The sequence below is a fragment of the Trichosurus vulpecula genome, chromosome 9 (genome assembly GCF_011100635.1).
Source record: "Trichosurus vulpecula isolate mTriVul1 chromosome 9, mTriVul1.pri, whole genome shotgun sequence".
In the NCBI taxonomy this organism is placed as follows: domain Eukaryota; kingdom Metazoa; phylum Chordata; class Mammalia; order Diprotodontia; family Phalangeridae; genus Trichosurus; species Trichosurus vulpecula.
The window spans coordinates 44,498,588-44,512,923 of record NC_050581.1 but is presented as its reverse complement, the minus strand read 5'-3'; the positions used below and the strand labels follow the sequence as shown (position 1 = coordinate 44,512,923).

Genomic DNA, 14,336 nt, shown 5'->3' with positions numbered 1-14,336 from the left:
AAGAGTAAAATATGCTGTGTTGTTGAAGGAAAAGCATGGGAGAATGCAGGTTGCAGAGATTTAAAAAAAAAGATTCAAAAGGGAAACAAAAGAAATAATTCGATTCTGAAGAGGTGCTCAGGGCAGCTAAGTGTTGCAGTGGATAGAGTGCTGGGCCTGGAGTCAGGAAGACCAGAGTTCAAATGTGGCCTCAGACACTGATTAGCTGTGTGGACGCTGGGCATATCACCTAACCCTGTCTGCCTCAGTTTCTTTATCTATAAAAATGAGCTGGAGAAGGAAATGGCAAACCACCCCAGTATCTCTGACAAGAAAACCCCAAATGGGGTCACAAAGGGTCAAACACAACCAAAACAAATGAGCAACAACAACAAAGGAGATGCCTGTCAATTGGGGAATAGCTGACCAACTTATGGCATATTAATGTAATGGGATATTGTTGGACTATAAGAAATGATAAGGACATGATTGCAGAGAATCCTGGATAGCATGTACTGATGATTAGTGAAGTGAGCAGAACCAGATCACTTTATACAAGGAAAATATTACAAAAAAATAACCTTGAAAGACTTCACTCCGATCAATGCAATGAGCAGCCGTGTCTCCAGGGGACCTGTAATGCAACATGTTACTTTCCTCCTGACAGAAAAGAAGTGATAGACTCAAGATAAAAAAAGACACATGTTTCTGGACATGGCTACTTTATATGGATTCATTTTGTTTGACTATGCTTATTTGTTACAAAGTTTGGGAGTTTTTTCTTTATCTTTTTTTTTTCCATTGGAAGAGGGGTCAAGAAGGAATGGGGAATTAGCAATAGAAGCATTGAAGCACTTTTTTAAAATGCATAGAAAAGAAGGAAGTTCAGAAGGAAACACGGAGAAGCAAGAGTTTTGAAAATGTGAAGAATTTATTATAGTTTTCTTTCTAAAATGCATAAAATGGAGATTTATGTTTTCATGTACAATCTTATATGTTCTGTGCTGTGTGGAAATGCTTATTATTATCATTATTAAGTGTTTAAGTTCAAATTTTGAAAAAGAAAAGTGTTAGACTAGGAATTAGGATCACTCAGGCAGTATACAGGCATTTATTAGGCCTCTACTGTGTTCCAGGCACTGTTCTAGGCACTGAGAATACAAGTACAAAAACTAAATAGTCCTTGAGGACTTGCATATATAGGTACATATAAAGTAATTACAAAATATATTCAAAGTAAATACAAAGTGATGCATGGATGGGGTAGAGAGAAGGGGTAAGTACTAATAGCTGAGATGCTTAGAAAAGGCCTCATGTAGCATGCGAGCTGAGTTTTGAAGGAAGCCAAGGGTTCTGAAAAGCAAAATACAGGAGGGCATTCCAGGCCTGTGTGAAGGCATGGACATTAGGGGTGGAATGTTACATATGGGGACTGTCAGAAGACAGTTCTGCTGGACTGTGGGATGTGTGAAGTGGGAAGTCATGTAGCAAGTAATCAACGGGATGGAGACAAATTATTAAGGGCCTTAAATGCCAAATAGAAGAGTCTAGATTTGATTCTACAGGCGATACAGAGCCACTGGGGCTTTCTGAGCAAGAGGATGACACGGTCAGACCCGCAATTTAGGAATATCACTTTGGCAGCCATGGGAAAGATGGATTGGAGAGTGGGGAGACCCAAGGCAAGGAAATCAATGAAGGTATTTCAGGAATCCAGGAAGAAGGTGATGAAAACCCGGGCTAGGGTGGTGACCTTGTGCGTGAAGAGAAGGGGATTGTTGCAAGAGATGTGAATGTAGAGCTGACGACATACTCCAACTCCAACTGAGGCGGGGTGGGGAACAATGAGGAGCTAAGGGTCTCTGAGGTTTGCAAATCTGTCTGACTGGAGGAATGGTGGCATTTAACAGAAATACAATGTCTTGAGCAAAAAAATAAACAATTTATTTTGATCATGAAGAAGTCTAGGCTCTTACCACTGACTCTGTTTTCCTCTTCTGTAAAAATAAGAAAGGTTGGACTAAATTAATCTTTAGAGTTCCTTCCATTCTGACTTGTTGTGATTCTGTAACAGGCTGCTCTTTCCCCAATTGCACCTGAAGTTATGAGGGGCCAATGAGCCCAGACGTAGCTGAAAACAGTGTTAACAGATTTGCGGTTTCCAGTTCTCTGATATCAGGGCCAAAATGCTCATATTTTAAACTATCAGTAGCAAAAAAAAAAAAATTTATTAACAGCCCTCAAGATAAGACAGTTTCTTCTCTAGGAGAGGATGATGGGCTTTGACAGTTAGGTAAGGACTAAATTGTAAAGGAATAACAACAGTTTGAGGAATTTGGACTTTATGCGCCAAGAACTGGAGCAAGCTGCACGGTTTTTGAGCGGGTTAGGGGGAGTGGTAAGATTATGAGAAGATTCTCCCAGCAGTCACATGTAGAGTAAATTGGAAGGCAAGAAAACTGGGGGCAGGAAGAACGGTTGAAATCATGCGGGGTTGGGACTCAGAGTTTGAGAAGCGCTGAAGGGGTCTTGAGTGAAAAAAGTTAAGCCCTGGACTCTAGATGACAGTGAGCGCATCACCCTAAACAAGGCTGGTGGCAGGAGAAATGGAAAAGACAGGTGCTTAGAGGTAGCAGGTTGTCAAAAAACCACTCCCTCTTCCCTCCATGATGCTGTCCTTTGTCCATGCCAAAGGCCCACGCGTCCCCTTCGGACATGTTTTGTCCAGAGGGCAGTACTGCACATTGTAGACCATCATTACACAGTTATTTGATTTCTTTTTTTTGGCCAAAACAAAAAAAAATTGCATACTTTATTTTAGTAAGCAAGCAAGCTGCTTTGTAAGAGAAAGAACAGATTTCGAACAGAACTGATTAGATCATAGGCAGCCTCTTTCATACTTATTCCTGAAATTTTTAAGCAGCATGGCTACTCTGAGAATGTTTCTATGATTATATTTGCTGTGATTTACTATAAGCAGCATGGTACAAAACAGCATGATTTTTTAAAAAGTATACATATTGTTAAGAGCTAAAAATATCCAACTGGATTCTTTGTGAAAGCATTGCTGGTTACTTGAAAATTCACCATCAATGTACTTTTCTTTGAGAATGCCAATAAATATGGCATGAAATTGAAACATAAATGAGCTTTTACAGCTAATTATTGCTAATGTGAACTACTTTCAAAATTGCCTAACATCCTTCCAAAATAGTGTAGTTTACAACTATAAATAAAGCATAAAGAGTAAAATATCACAAATATAGTTTACTATGCAAAAAAGCCAACTGCTTGCTATGTCAGGCTTCTACAAGCTCCCTAGGGTAGGCAGGCCTAATCCTACACTACCCCATTTTCCTTCAAACATCATAGGACAAATGGTTTGGAAGTCCTGCCTAAGAATGTTATCAAAATTGTAATGAATTCCACAACTGTTAGGGTGCATATAATCAATACATATAGAATGGCCCATTCAAGCACAGTATGTATATACAAAGTAGAGGATGTGTGCAATATACATGGCATACATTTGTCCATTGACCTTCTTTGGGGTCAGAAACTACTGGTGTTATTTTCTGGGAATGAGTTGGGCTTGCAAAACTGTAGATGTCACTTAAGTAGCCTGGTCTCTTAGTGTTTATTATACCAAAAATAAAAATTTTAAGTACTCAACGATGTAGATGGTCAAGTTTTGTCTACCACAATTGTTAAAGCTTCTCTCCTCTCTCTCTCTTTTTTTTTAATTCATAGGCATTAAGGCTGTATTCTCTGGACACTACCATAGGAATGCTGGTGGATTCTGCAACGACCTCGACATGGTGGTGTCATCTGCAATAGGCTGCCAATTAGGTGAAGATACCCACGGACTCCGTGTTGTGGTGGTCACCGCTGAGAAAATTGTTCATCGCTATTACAGCTTAAATAAACTAAGCAATGAAGGCATAGAGAAAGATCTGATGGATATGATTAAGCAAGAATAACAATTTTTCTCCAGGTGCCACTAATTTTTCACTTGTATCTTTTGATTTTTCATTGAACAGCATTTCCAAGGAATACTTCACTGAAACACAGTAGCAGAGCCTTGAAGATTTGTGATTTGGTGATATGTGTGCATAAAAGTTAGCTTTGTTCTCTCCTAAATAACAAAATGAAAGCTTCCCCTCCTCTATGGAAAAGAATTCAATGAATGATAATTATGATTAGAATCTCTCTTGCTTTGCTGTTCCTGAGGGTGTGTCATATTGTCAGTGATTCCCCATTCTCCTTAACTCTAATCAGATCCAGGTCTAATCCTTGAGAACACCTCAGTCAGACTATAGTTGTGACTCTCAAGATATCAACAGTAATAAAGAAGTGTTTGGTTCTTTTAGAAGTTTTTTGTTGCTTTCTTTTCTGGTGAAAACAACTGCTTTTGTTTCTTATTAGTACAAAGAAACTTGTATAGCTCCCAAAACAGACCCAGATAACCAACCTGTAATAAGTTCTGACTATTTTATCTTCAGTGATGATGTATCAAGTAGAATATAGCTTGCACAAATTAGACCTTGAGTATGTTTGCCTTGAAGCTAGGAAAGCCATACTTTCATGTAACTTGGCTTGTACATAAAGGAGGCATCAGGAAAAAGTAGATGAGAAACCTGCCTTGCAAAGTCATCTAGCGGCCCATATGCAGTATATATGAGCACATAGTTTCATAAGGCTGAATCGCTCTATTACCCTTTGCCTCTGCATCCACAAAGGGAGTTTAGGCAGTGACCAAGAAACCAGGGAAAAATTATTTTTAGAAAAAAGCAGTATTTGTGTACTACCATTCTCCACATTGACTGATTAATTGTACTCGTTAATTGTTCAGATTTGTGGTGGCAAAATGAAAGTGTATTATTCAAAACAGGAAATTTTTATGTAGATAGTTTTCCAAATAAATGAACTTAAATTTAGTGGGAGAAGCCAGTGATTCCTGAGCAATGTATTAATTTCATCCATTCATTTCATTCTGCTGCTATGATCGATTCCTGGTTTCTCTGATACTGAATGGTAGCCTCAAGAAGTCGTTAAAAGTTACTGTCAGAGGCAGCTAGATGGCTGAGTGGGTAGAGCACTGGCCCTGGAGTCAGGGAGACCTGAGTTGGGCTTCAGACACTTACTCTCTGTGTGACCCTGGGCAAATCACTTAACGCTGATTACCTCCAAAAAAAATTATATAACATTCAGTCATTATAAAACCACAGAGAAAGCTCACCAGTTACAATTGAACTGCAAAAATCTATTACATTTACATACTTACAAGAAAGTCTTGGTCAAAGTAATAAAATCCAGGAAAATGAAAATAATTTTTATGCAAAGGTGTAAGGAATAAAAGACAAAAGAAGTAAGTTATATTTGATAGATTCGTGACAACTAACATGCCATAAGTATATTTGTGTGTTCTTTCTCTAAATAGGAAATTCTTTATTTTTTTGACTTTGCCACATACTTTCCTTATTTTGGTCAGTTTTTTCACCATTAAATAATCATGTAAGAAAGATCAAAAATAGAAGGTAAGCCATGTGTAAGATGCTTTTGAGATTTGTAGTAAGGTAGGAGAAAGCAGGTTAAATTTTCAGGATGATGAGAAGAAGCATCACTAGCCACCATACAGAAAATGGTGTTTACTTCTAGATGGGTGAACAAGGTAAAGGAGAAGCAGAAAAAAAAAATTGATAGCTCAAAGGAGTCTTTGTTTACTTTTTCTTGTGCACATTTTCATGGCATTAGGCAACTTGGATTTTCCTGACCTAGGAACTAATTACTAGTGATTAGTTTTATGTAAGTGAGAAATTGAGGGCCTCCCTAGTCTTCACTGGCTACTTAGAACTAAGTTTCAGCACCTTGGTTGGAACCTAACTCAAGTTTGTGTTTGTTCTAGGGCCCAAGGGCCATTGCTGGGAAGCCCTTATACAGTTACGGTAGGCCAGTTTTGGGAAATTGTAATAATGCAAATAAGTCCCCTGTTCAGTCTCCTTGTCTAGGAATTGTTTTGATTTAAACAAAGGAGTTAAACTGAGACTTGAAACTCATTCTTGAAGCATTTGACCGTGGGTGATAGAATTCTCCTTGTCAACCAATACTGTATAGAATCAGACTTCTCACTGCAGGTTTTACAAAACTTCAGATTATGTTCTATTCTCTAGCCAACCTGGTCCTTAAACTCTCATGTGCTTTCCCAGCTTCATTTTTGCTCATGCTCCTTCCTCTTGCATTAACTTTTTCCTGTTTCTACCTATCTCGAAAGTGTCATAAAACAAAATTAATTTTAATTTAAAAATAAAGATGTCATATATTTTTATTTGTGGAGGAAGAGGGACATGGAAGAGGCAAAAAATTTATTTTTTTCCACTTTTTAAAAAGTTTTTTAATTTCTATTTTTTTCCTCTTAACAATTATTTTATTGTTTAATATTTTAGTTTTCAACATTGATTTCCACAAGATTTTGAGTTACAAATTTTCTCCCCCTTTCTGCCCTCCCCCTACTCCAAGATAGCATATATTCTGATTGCCCCATTCCCCAGTCAGCCCTCCCTTCTGTCATCCCACTCCCCCCCATCCCCTTTCCCCTTACTTTCTTGTAGGGCAGGATAGATTTCTGTGCCCCATTCCCTATATATCTTATTTCTCAATTGCATGCAAAAACAACTTTTTTTTGAGCATCTGCTTTTAAAACTTTGAGTTCCAAATTCTCTCCCCTCTCCCCTTCCCATCTACCCTCCCTGAGAAGGGAAGCAATTCAACATAGGCCACACATGTATCATTATGTAAAACACTTCCACAATACTCATGTTGTGAAAGACTAACTATATTTCCCTCCATCCTATCCTGTCCCCCTTTATTCAGCTTTCTCCCCTGTCCCCCTTCTATCATCCCCCCTTTTTTATCCTCTTCCCCCTACTTTCCTGTGGGGTAAGATATCCAGTTGAGTGTGTATGCTATTCCCTCCTCAGGTCAAATCCGATAAGAGCAAGATTCACTCATTCCCCCTTACCTGCTCCCTCTTCTCTTCCTGCAGAACTGCTTTTTCTTGCCACTTTTATGTGAGATAATTTACCCCATTCTATCTCTCCCTTTCTCCCTCTCTCAACATATTCCTCTCTCATCCCTTAATTTGATTTTATTTTTTTAGATATCATCCCTTCATATTTAACTCATCCTGTGCCTTCTGTCTATATATATGTATATTCCCTTCAACTACCCTAATACTGAGAAAGGTCTCATGAATTACACATATCATCTTTCCATGTAGGAATGTAAACAAAACAGTTCAACTTTAGTTAAGTCCCTTATGGTTTCTCTTTTCTTGTTTATCTTTTCATGCTTTTCTTGATTCTTGTATTTGAAAGTCAGATTTTCTATTCAGCTCTGGTCTTTTCATTGAGAAAGCTTGAAAGTCCTCTATTTTATTGAAAGTCCATATTTTGCCTTGGAGCATTATACTCAGTTTTGCTGGGTAGGTGATTCTTGGTTTTACTCCTAGTTTCATTGACCTCTGGAATATCATTCCAAGCCTTTCAATCCCATAATGTAGAAGCTGCTAGATCTTATGTTAACGTGATTGTGTTTCCACAATATTCAAATTGTTTCTTTCTGGCTGCTTGCATTATTTTCTCCTTGACCTGGGAACTCTGGAATTTGGCAACAATATTCTTAGGAGTTTTCTTTTTGGAATCATTTTCAAGAGTCAAGCAGTGGATTCTTTCAATTTCTATTTTACCCTCTGGCTCTAGAATATCAAGGCAGTTTTCCATGATAATTTCTTGAAAGATGATATCTAGGCTCTTTTTTTGATCATGGCTTTCAGGTAGTCCAATAATTTTTAAATTATCTCTCCTGGATCTATTTTCCAGGTCACATTGTCTTCCATTTTTTCATTCTTTTGGTTCTGTTTTATAATATCTTGATTTCTCATAAAGTCACTAGCTTCCACTTGCTCCAGTCTAATTTTTAAGGTGGTATTTTCTTCATTGGTCTTTTGGACCTCCTTTTCCATTTGGCTAATTCTGCCTTTCAAGGCATTCTTCTCCTCATTGGCTTTTTGGAGCTCTTTTGCCATTTGAGTTAGTCTATTTTTTAAGGTGTTATTTTCTTCAGTATTTTTGGTGGTCTCCTTTAGCCAGTCATTGACTTTTCATGGTTTTCTCGCATCAATCTCATTTCTCGTCCCAATTTTTCCTCTACTTCTCTTAACTTGCTTTTCCAAATCCTTTTTGAGCTCTTCCATGGCCTCAGACCAATTCATATTTTTTTTGGAGGCTTTTGATGTAGGCTCTTTGACTTTGTTGACTTTTTTCAGCTGTATGTTTTGGTCTTCTTTGTCACCAAAAAAAGATTTTAGAGTCTGAGTTTGAGTCTGCGTCCTTTTCCACTGCCTGGCCCTGTTCCCAGCCAACTACTGGACCTTTGAGCTTTTTGTCAGGGTATGACTGCTTGTAGAGTACAGAGTGCTTTGTCCCAAGTTTCAGGGGCTGCACTTCTATTTTCAGAGCTACTTCTCCTCCACTGTCACAGCAAGCTCTGCCACAGCAGACTCCTCCTTCCCCAAGAACTTCCAAGTAGGGCAAAGCAAGCCCTGCACTCCTGCTCTGGTCTGCCCCTTGATTCTTCCCACCATGTGAGCCAGGGACTGTGGAAGCAGCTGACACTGGAGCTCCACCTCTGCCACCCCCAGGGCTGGTGCCCAGACCACTCTCTAACCGATCTAGCAGTTTACCCACTAACCTGCTCTGTGGTCTTTGGTGTTTGTGGGTTGAGAATTCTGGTAGCTGCCACAGATCAATGATTCAGGGACTTATGGCTTGCTCTGCCCGATCTCCTCAGCACCTGGTCTGTCCTGGTGTAGCCCACGCTGGGCTGTGCTCCATTCCCAGCACCATGCGATAGACCCTTCCCAGCAACCATCCAGTCTGCCTGTGCTGGAGACCTGCTTCCCTCTGCTATTTTGTCCTGCAGCTCTAGAATTTGTTCAGAGCCATTTTTACAGGTGTTTGTAAGGATTTGGGGGAGAGCTTAAGCAAGTCCCTGCTTTCCAGCCACCATTTTGACTCCGCCCGCCCCCCAAATATTTTTAATACAGTGATGGGGTGTCAACATTCCAGAGTGTGTGGAACAAATGATTGTCTTAATCCAAGTTTTCTTGACAACCTCTAATGTCACTATAATAATCTTGTTATAGAGACCAAATAATATCTCCTAAAATTATTCCATTGGCATTAAAATAGAGACAGAAAATAGTTACAGCATTAAGATTTTACCTTAAAATTTTCAATTATAGCATTACCCACTGCTAAGAGAAAGTAGGTTAAGAGGAAGTGTTGACTTCAAGCCTAAATATTATGACAGCTTTGGAGAAAATGGATTTTTTTCATAGAAAGATGCCTAGTTAACAAATCATATGTAATTGGATTTAGACATACACACACACACACACACACACACACACACACACACACATTTTTTTTTTGTCCAGATCTGAGATTTCATCAGCATGGGAAGTTTTGCCTGGGGTACCGAATGGCCAAGCAACTTGGTCACAGTTACTTAGCTGATGGGTATCAGTCAGGACAGGAACCCAATTCTTCCAAGGCTGATCCCTTAATTCATTGTGTTGTCTCCCTTATGTAGACACATACATGTAGCATAATCAATATAGTTGATGTTTTAAAGAAAAAAAATTTCATGGGAAAGGCAACAGGAGCATCAGTCACATTTATCTATATTATTCCATAAGTCGTAACTAAAATCTAAGTTTCAAAGTCTAGATATTTTATTGTATTTTTTAAAAAAATGATTTAGAAATAAACCACAATGTGTATTTTTGTTATACATACTGTTCTTCATAGAACATTTTAAATTTTACTTGCATTAGAAGAGATCTTGTGATATCTATTTTTATTCATGAATTCATTTAACATGCATTAACAACCTACTATGTATAACACAAATAACTTTTGAGATGCTACCTTATGACACTATAGATGCCCTTGGTATTAATTTTTTGTAGGAAATTGAAGGAATATTATTTTCTTAATATAATAAAGACTTGTCATCTTATTAAAAAGTCTTTGAAGGAATGAATTCTCTTTTTCCACTGATGGATTTTTGTTTTCCTTTCTTTAGTCCAGTTGGCATAGTTGTTGGTTTTTAAAGTTTTTGCTTAAAGGTTATTCTGGGTAGATAAAATTAATGGCATATAAGCAAAAATTTTACATGCCATCCTACTTTAATATTTGAACATTAAAAAGTAATTTCATTGGTAAAGGAAACTATGGCATTGTCATTTTCACACAAAGAAACCGAGAGATTACCAAAACTTGATGAACTTTAATTCAACTTTCATATTCCTTGATGCTATTAGTAAATTTTACTAAGGTATGACAAAGGAAATATTATCTTATTGGAGTTCATGATGTTTCATTCTGAAATATATTCTTAGTTATGGATTAGTAATTTTTCAGTAAAATTAAATAATTTAAATAAATTAATAAAATTAAATTTTAAAAACTAATTGATAAATATCCTATAATGCCCTTTTAACTGAAGTACTCAGTTATTTGTGGTTCATAGGAAGTAAGTATGACTTTCAGCATATTGTACCTTTTTATTGTTTGGCAAAATACAATGGCATTCCCACCATCTGTTTAGAATTAGGCACCATCTGCCTCTCACTACATCTTTATTTTCAGCTAAGCTCTACTGTATAGACCTAATTAAGAATAAATGTGGCACAGTGTATCCAAGTCTTAAAGGTCACAGTCTTTGGATCAGTCATAAAATCACAGGATTTTAGAACTGGACCTCAGGGATTAGATAGTCCACACACTAGTTTATGTATAGATGAGGGAACTGGATATAAGATTTGCCCAAGGTCATAAGAGTAGGTAATGGAAAAACTTGAACCCTAAATCTCCTGACACCTAACTCTTTCCATTACACTAGAATATATTTGCCTCGATTAAAAAAAAACCCACAGCTGACAAATAATTCCATTACACCGTATTCATTTCACTATGTGTTATATTACATATATTTTATATATGTATATATGTACTACTGCAGATTTCCTAAAAGTTGCATAAATGAGAGAAGTTAATAATGTCTCTGTCACCATTGAATCAAGTTTTAAAATATCAACTCCAGAGTATTTGGAAATTACCCGAAACAAGCCATGTGAGTAACAGTGATAACTATTTCTCAGGTAAACAATAGCTGAAAAAAAATATTGGACATATTTAAAGAAAGCATTATCTTTTTAAGTCTATAGTATGCTCAGAAACAGTGTTAGGTTACAACAGTATGTGTATAAAATTATAGTGTGCCACATTAAGTTTTGAGAATGCCACTTTTGGTACCATTATGTCAGTAACCGACCCTTTGTGTGAAAATGTAAACATTTTCATTTTCCGTAATGTTAAATGTTCTAATAGTCTTCATGTCCATAATTCTCTTTTAGAAGAAAATATTCATTATGTACTGACTTGAGTCTGTTGAGTAGTAGTCTTCAAGCTTTTCATCTCTCTCTCTCTCTCTCTCTCTCTCTCTCTCTGTCTCTCTCTCTCTCTCTTCCTCTCTCCCTCTCTCTCTCTCTCTCTCTCTCTCTCTCGTTGTCCCTCTCTGTCTCTCTGTCTCTCTCTTTGATTGTTTAATTTTGAAATTGTCTATATTATGCCCAAGAGGTTGAATTACATGGCTTTAGAAGGTAACTTCTTTTTTCAGTGCCTCTCTCAGAAGAACCTATGAGCTGCCCTTCTACCTAGCTGCACTTTATTTTTAAATACTGTTTTTATTTATCAGAGAACACTAGTTAAAGCAAAGATCAAAAACATTTTTAACTTTAATTTTTTTTTAAAATCTATTTTCGCTCCTTTCACCTCTGCCCCCCATTGAATAAGAAGGAAAAACAGAAACTTTGCAACAGATATGTATAATCAAGCAAAACAAATATATGTGTCAATCTGTGCCCTGAGTCCATTAACTCTTTGTTAAGGAAGTGGCAGCACTATTTCATCCTGGATCCACTGGAATTGGGGTTAGTAATTTCCACTGATTATAGTTCTCAAGTGTTTCAAAATCGAGCAAAAGTCAAAATTAGCACTAAACTAGAAGGAAGGATTCAAATTACATAAGAAGATGCTATATGGTGCAGTGAGTAAAGCGCCGGCCCTGGAGTCAGGAGGACCTGAGTTCAAATGTGGCCTTAGACACTTGACAGACTTATTAGTTGTGTGACCTTGGGCAGGTCACTTAACTTCAATTGCCCTGCTTTCCCCCCTGCAAAAAAAGAAAATACTACATGCAGTGACAAAAGCTCCAACCTGATTTATTCGGACAAAGAGTTTGCTCTGAAAAATAGAACCTGAATAAAACTAAAGACCTTGGCTTTGAATATTATCAATTATTAGATAAGTAGTAACCAAAATAAGGCCCAGAAACAAAAACAGCAGTAGAAAATTAAAATATCTCTTCGAAATATCTAAGATACTTCGTACATTATCTCAATTAAGCCTCCCAATAACCTTGTGAGTTAGGTCCTCCAAATATTTATCCTCATTTCACATATTAGGAAATCGGGGCTCTGAGAGGTTAAATGATCAGATAACAAGGGAGGTAGATTTTGAACTCAAGTCTTCCTTACGCCAAGCCTGGCATTCCATCTACTGTACGACAACCCATGACCAGCAAACACTTGCTCTCTGCCAAGTATAGAGCCATAGCAGCCAAAAGAATGGCAGATTACCAACAACTTTACGAAATAATAAAAATCCATGGTAAGGAAAAATGAGTCTGCAGAACACTTAGAGTGAGACCAATTCTAGTGTATCATCCTGGTAGCATTTAAAGATCAAACTGAAAAGAGGGCAAGTGGATGGAAAATAACACATTTGTCAGCACTTCTATAATGGTCTATTTTCATTGTTGGTGACAGTGAAGCCACTGCATTTGGACTCCTTAAACATTTCAGGACCCAACATGCTCTGTAACCAAGTGAAAATAGCACTTGAGCAGATGAAGTCAGGAAGAAGCATTTGACCAGAATAATAGAATGAGAAAAACTGATACCAGAGTCAGTGCAATTTTGAAGGCACTGGCATCAATTTTCAAGATTTCTTGAAGAGAAAAATGTGTCAAACAGTTGTTAAAAAAATTATTGGAATTATTACCAAAGAAGGGTGACCAAGAACCTACCAACCCATGTACCTACCATTGGAACCTACCAACTTATGTGCCTATTTTCTCATCTTTAAAAAATATTCATGAAAATGATCTCTTATGTGTATATATATATATATATGCATGTCTGTGTATATGTGTGCATATACATATATGAATATAAATTATATATGTATAAGTATGAATTTATATATATAAATAAAATGAGTATCCTTGATGAAAATATGAGAAGGGAACAGGAAGACTTTATCAATTTTCTGCAGCAGACCACATCTCATCTACAGAACTGTCTGAAATATCTAGAGAACAGAGTATCCTGCTGTGTTTATTTTTGATTGAATCCCTAAAAAGCATATGACTCATTAAAGCATAATGCCACCTCTTCTCCCACTAGGAATCTATCTCCATTATTCCATATTTCTGGACCATAGCTTAAAATTTAGAAATTAGGGACTCCATATCCAGAAGTTAGAAGAAAGGATGGATAACAGAGCAATAATTAAAATAGAAAAAGTCACAGCCTTGTGAAAAATAATGTTAAGAGCACAAAAATGCAGATGGAGAGGAAGCTGTCTAGGAATGCTAATGATAAGTATTGGGAAGAAGGGGCTAAAACTATAGAGGGATGGAATGAAAATGGAGAAAAGTTAAGACATCCATATTTTATGTCTCAGAAAGAATGACCTTTGGGCTGAAAAGGACAGAGGAAACAAAAATGATGTATGAAACCCAAGATCGATAAGTATATAGTAGGAGAGTACCTACCCTTCCCTTGATGAATTCAAGACATCAGACCCAGGTAAACTGCAACCCAGCTATTGAAAAAATGATCGGATGTTGTTGCCACTATTCTCAAAAAGCTCATGGAGAGTGGCAAAGTTTACATAGGTCTGGAATATGGCAAATAATGTCCAACTTTCCAGAAACAGAAAGAAAATGAAGTCTCTAGTAAAATAGAATGAGATTGACTTAAGTTCCTTGTAAAATTCAAGAACATTTTTAATGTTAGTCAACTAATTAGCCAATCAATTAATGATAATCAACAGAAAAGAAAACAGCAATCACAAAGAAGGAGCATAGCTGCATCAAGAACGGGTCATGCAAGATTAAACTTAGTTGCTTTTTTGAGAGGGTTAGTATACCAGTAGATGAAAGGAATG

General features: G+C 37.1%; 1 protein-coding gene across 3 annotated transcripts in view; it reads left to right on the top strand.

Annotated features, from left to right (window-relative positions):
• Positions 1–4,351, top strand: part of CPPED1 (calcineurin like phosphoesterase domain containing 1) — a 113,600-nt gene extending 109,249 nt beyond the window's left edge. For 2 of the 3 annotated variants that reach the window (XM_036739344.1, XM_036739345.1), the window contains exon 4: positions 3,730–4,351. In XM_036739344.1, coding sequence (XP_036595239.1) covers positions 3,730–3,959 — 230 coding nt within the window. In that variant the 3' untranslated portion in view covers positions 3,960–4,351. The remainder of the gene's footprint in view (positions 1–3,729) is intronic. The other variant, XR_005009158.1, reaches the window with a different exon arrangement.
• The last annotated feature ends 9,985 nt before the right edge of the window (positions 4,352–14,336 follow it).